Below are 3,480 nucleotides of genomic sequence, written 5' to 3' on the forward strand. Positions count from 1 at the left end.
TGGCAAAAAAAAGGAAGAGTTTACATTCTTTTTTGATGCATTTATTAATAATGTGTTGGTTCACCGCGATTATCTATACACTCCCCAACACGTCTCGTCATGGATGCAATAAAATGGTCTATTTCTTCTTGATCGATAGTATCCCAAGCTACTTGTACTTCATGGCTCGCAGCCGCCAAAGTCTTGTGGGGGCTGGGGTAAATTTCCATGCCTTCTATCCATGATGTCCCAAACATGCTCTATGGGCGAAAGATCGGGAGATCTGGGCGACCATGGCAAAAGATTCACATGGATTGCTTCGAAAAAGTTTAAACTAACTCTGGCAACATGAGGTCAGGGATTACCTTGCTGAAATATTGGATTCTCGAGCCGGTTAAGGTGAGGAAGAACATATGGCTCCACTATTTCTTAAAGGTAACGCAGCGCTGTGATGTGATCGAACAAAGACTAATGGTGGGTTTATGCACCATTCCTAAGAACTAAGACTAAACCTAAGAACTAAGAATTGAAAGCTAACAAATCAATGAGGGCGTTTATGCACTTTACCTAAGAACTAACACTAGCACTAGAAAGTTGACCAACTTTTAATGGTGGATTTATGCACCGTTCCCAAGAACTAAGGACTAAGAACTATACTTTGATGTTTGACATTGATATTTATTGTGAAAAAATCAAATTCAATTTTTTCAAATACACCTAATACTTTTCATCGATAAACACGAATAAAGAACATAAAATGATAGAAACTGGTACTCGTTAATATTGAAATTCTATGCGGCGTACGCGCACTTCTATATTTTACCTGAGCCCTCAGTTCTTAGTTGACAGTTGGCCTGCTAGTGTTAGTTCTTAGTTCTTAGGAAACGTGCATAAACGCCCTCATTGATTTGTTAGCGTTCAATTCATAGTTCTTAGGTTCAGTCTTAGTTCTTAGGACTGGTGTATAAATCCACCATAACTAAGGACTAAGGTAAAATATAGGAGTGCGCGTGCGCCGCATAGAATTTCAATATTAACGATTACCAGTTTATATCATTTTATGTTCCGTTATTCGTGTTTATCGATGAAAAGTATTAAGTGTATCTGAAAAAATTAAATTTAATTTTTTCACAATCAATATCGATGTCAAACATCAAAGTAGAGAACAAATAGAAAGTAGTTCGAGCACGTGCGCATGCCTTAACTAAGAACTAACAAGAGAGTGCATGAACGCCACTCAATTCTTAGCTTTAGTTCTTAGTTTTCCCGTGAGGGGTTGCTAGTCCCCCATCGGGCGCCTCCCCAGGTGACGGATAGGGGAATGCCTCCCATGTAATGGGTGGTATCGAGGAAATCAAATACTCGGGGCGGACCAAAACTAGCACTGCAGTGTGTGTTCCCAGATTGGGCGGCTGCAAACGGCGTCTGATCCAGAATGGGCGGCCGATTTACAAGCTATCATTTGACATAAAGGACGGCAACGGGAAACCACCTTTATTATTATTTTTCCCAAGACAATAACATGAGTACATTTAATTCAAAATTTTCCGGAGGTATAAATAGTTCCCCAATCGGATCTCCGGGGAGAACGGTTTTAAATGTAATCAGCACGAGAGCAAACTTGAGGAAGCCACTAAAGATTGGAACTTGGAATGTGAGAAGCCTATTTGAAGCTGGAAAATTGACAAACCTCACACGTGAAATGAACATACTTAAACTTGATGTCCTGGGCGTTGCTGAAACCTGGTGGCCTGGTGTGGGGAGGTGCAACGTGGAAAATGGAGTGTTCTTCTACTCTGGAACTGAAAATCCAAAACACAGGAGGGGGGTGGGAATCGTTATAACTAAGGAACTACTGAGATCTTTCGTGGATTTTGTACCATACTCGGACCGCACTGCATTATTGAAACTTAGAGCTAAGCCAAATGATGTAATGACATAATACAGGTATACGCACCAACGTCGGAAGCGCCAGACCATGATGTGGAAGATTTCTATAATGAAATCAAATAACTGTTGAAACTGACTAAAAAACATGACGTTAACTTGATTATGGGCGACTTCAATGCCAAAATAGGAAGAGGAAAATTTGAAGAAATAGTTGGATCCTACGGACTGGGAGAAAGAAATGAGGGAGGTGATCGACTTCTACAATTTTGCCAAGAAGAAACCATGAAAATAACAAATACATGGTTTGATCTACACCCTCGCCGCCTATATACCTGGAAATCTCCAGCGGACCGAACAGGCAATATAGTTCGTAACCAAATAGATTTCATCCTCGTTAACCAAAGATTCAGTTCAACCATCAAGAGAACTTGTACATATCCTGGGGCGGATGTTCCTTCTGATCATGTGCTATTGACGACCGTCATGAAAATTGCTTTGTCAAGTCAGAGAAAGTCGACCACACAGCGACAGATCGCGTTAGAAAAAATGAAGGACCCAATAATAAGATCTGAAGAGGCTAATGAGATAAACTCACAAATTCAAGTAATAACATCGAGTATTGGAGACAGGCTAACGGAATCTTGGAAGAACGTAATGGACGTTATAACAAACTCAATGCAAAGCAGATTAGGATATGAAGTAAAGAACAAAAAGCAAAAATGGATGACAGATGAGATCTTGTATTCAATGGATGAAAGGCGGAAGCACAAGAACAAAAATGATAACAACATGTACAGGGATATACAAAGGCTCATTAGATCGAAAATAAGAATAGCAAAAAACGAATGGCTCAAAAGTGAATGCAAGGAAATTGAACGAATAAGAAATCAACACGACAATTTCAATCTGCATAAAAAACTTGAAGAGACTGCTGGCATATATAGAAAAGCTAGAACTACTGTAACAGACAATAAAAACAACCAGATAGTCCTCGAGAGCAAAGAGAAAACCAATGTTTGGGAAGAGTATATAAAAGAATTGTTTGAGGATGACAGACCCCCAGTTGGCTCCAACATCTCACTAACCGGCCCATCAATAACTAAAGACGAGATCGAAAAAGCAATACGTAGCTCAAAAAATAACAGAGCGGTTGGCCCAGATAAAATTCCTTCAGGAATACTTAAGCTCCTGGACGGAAGAGGCATCACAGCACTTCACACAGTATTTAACACTATATATGAGACAGGTCATTATTCCAAACAGTGGTTGTGTTCGACTTTTATTCCCCTGCCTAAGAAGACCAATGCAAGAAAATGTGAAGACCACATACTAGCCTGATGAGCCATACCTTAAAAATATTCCTCAAAATCATACAGCAGAGAATTTACAAGAAATGTGAAAGGGATATAAGTGACTCGCAATTTGGTTTACGACAAGGATTAGGTACACGAGAATTGTTTTTGAGAATGACGTCATAAAAATTTACATGTTAGATATTTTTAAGAGTAAATGTGCATAGAAATCACCATTTTCATAACGTTTCTTCAAAAATTCTTACCCACCCAGCACCCCTGTTCACTCCCTATCCCGTTCAACAAATCAGCAAAATAC

General features: G+C 39.5%; 1 protein-coding gene across 1 annotated transcript; it reads left to right on the plus strand.

The window, feature by feature from the left end:
* Positions 1 to 2,031: 2,031 nt before the first annotated feature.
* Positions 2,032 to 3,207, plus strand: LOC123686691. Its single transcript, XM_045626956.1, has one exon. The coding sequence runs from the start codon at positions 2,032 to 2,034 to the stop codon at positions 3,205 to 3,207; it is 1,176 nt and encodes a 391-aa protein (XP_045482912.1).
* Positions 3,208 to 3,480: the final 273 nt, after the last annotated feature.

Source organism: Harmonia axyridis, chromosome 1, assembly GCF_914767665.1.
Source record: "Harmonia axyridis chromosome 1, icHarAxyr1.1, whole genome shotgun sequence".
In the NCBI taxonomy this organism is placed as follows: domain Eukaryota; kingdom Metazoa; phylum Arthropoda; class Insecta; order Coleoptera; family Coccinellidae; genus Harmonia; species Harmonia axyridis.

Bases quoted from the DNA above. Each gene is read 5' to 3' on its own strand.
- LOC123686691 (XM_045626956.1), top strand. From the start codon at position 2,032: ATGGGCGACTTCAATGCCAAAATAGGAAGAGGAAAATTTGAAGAAATA.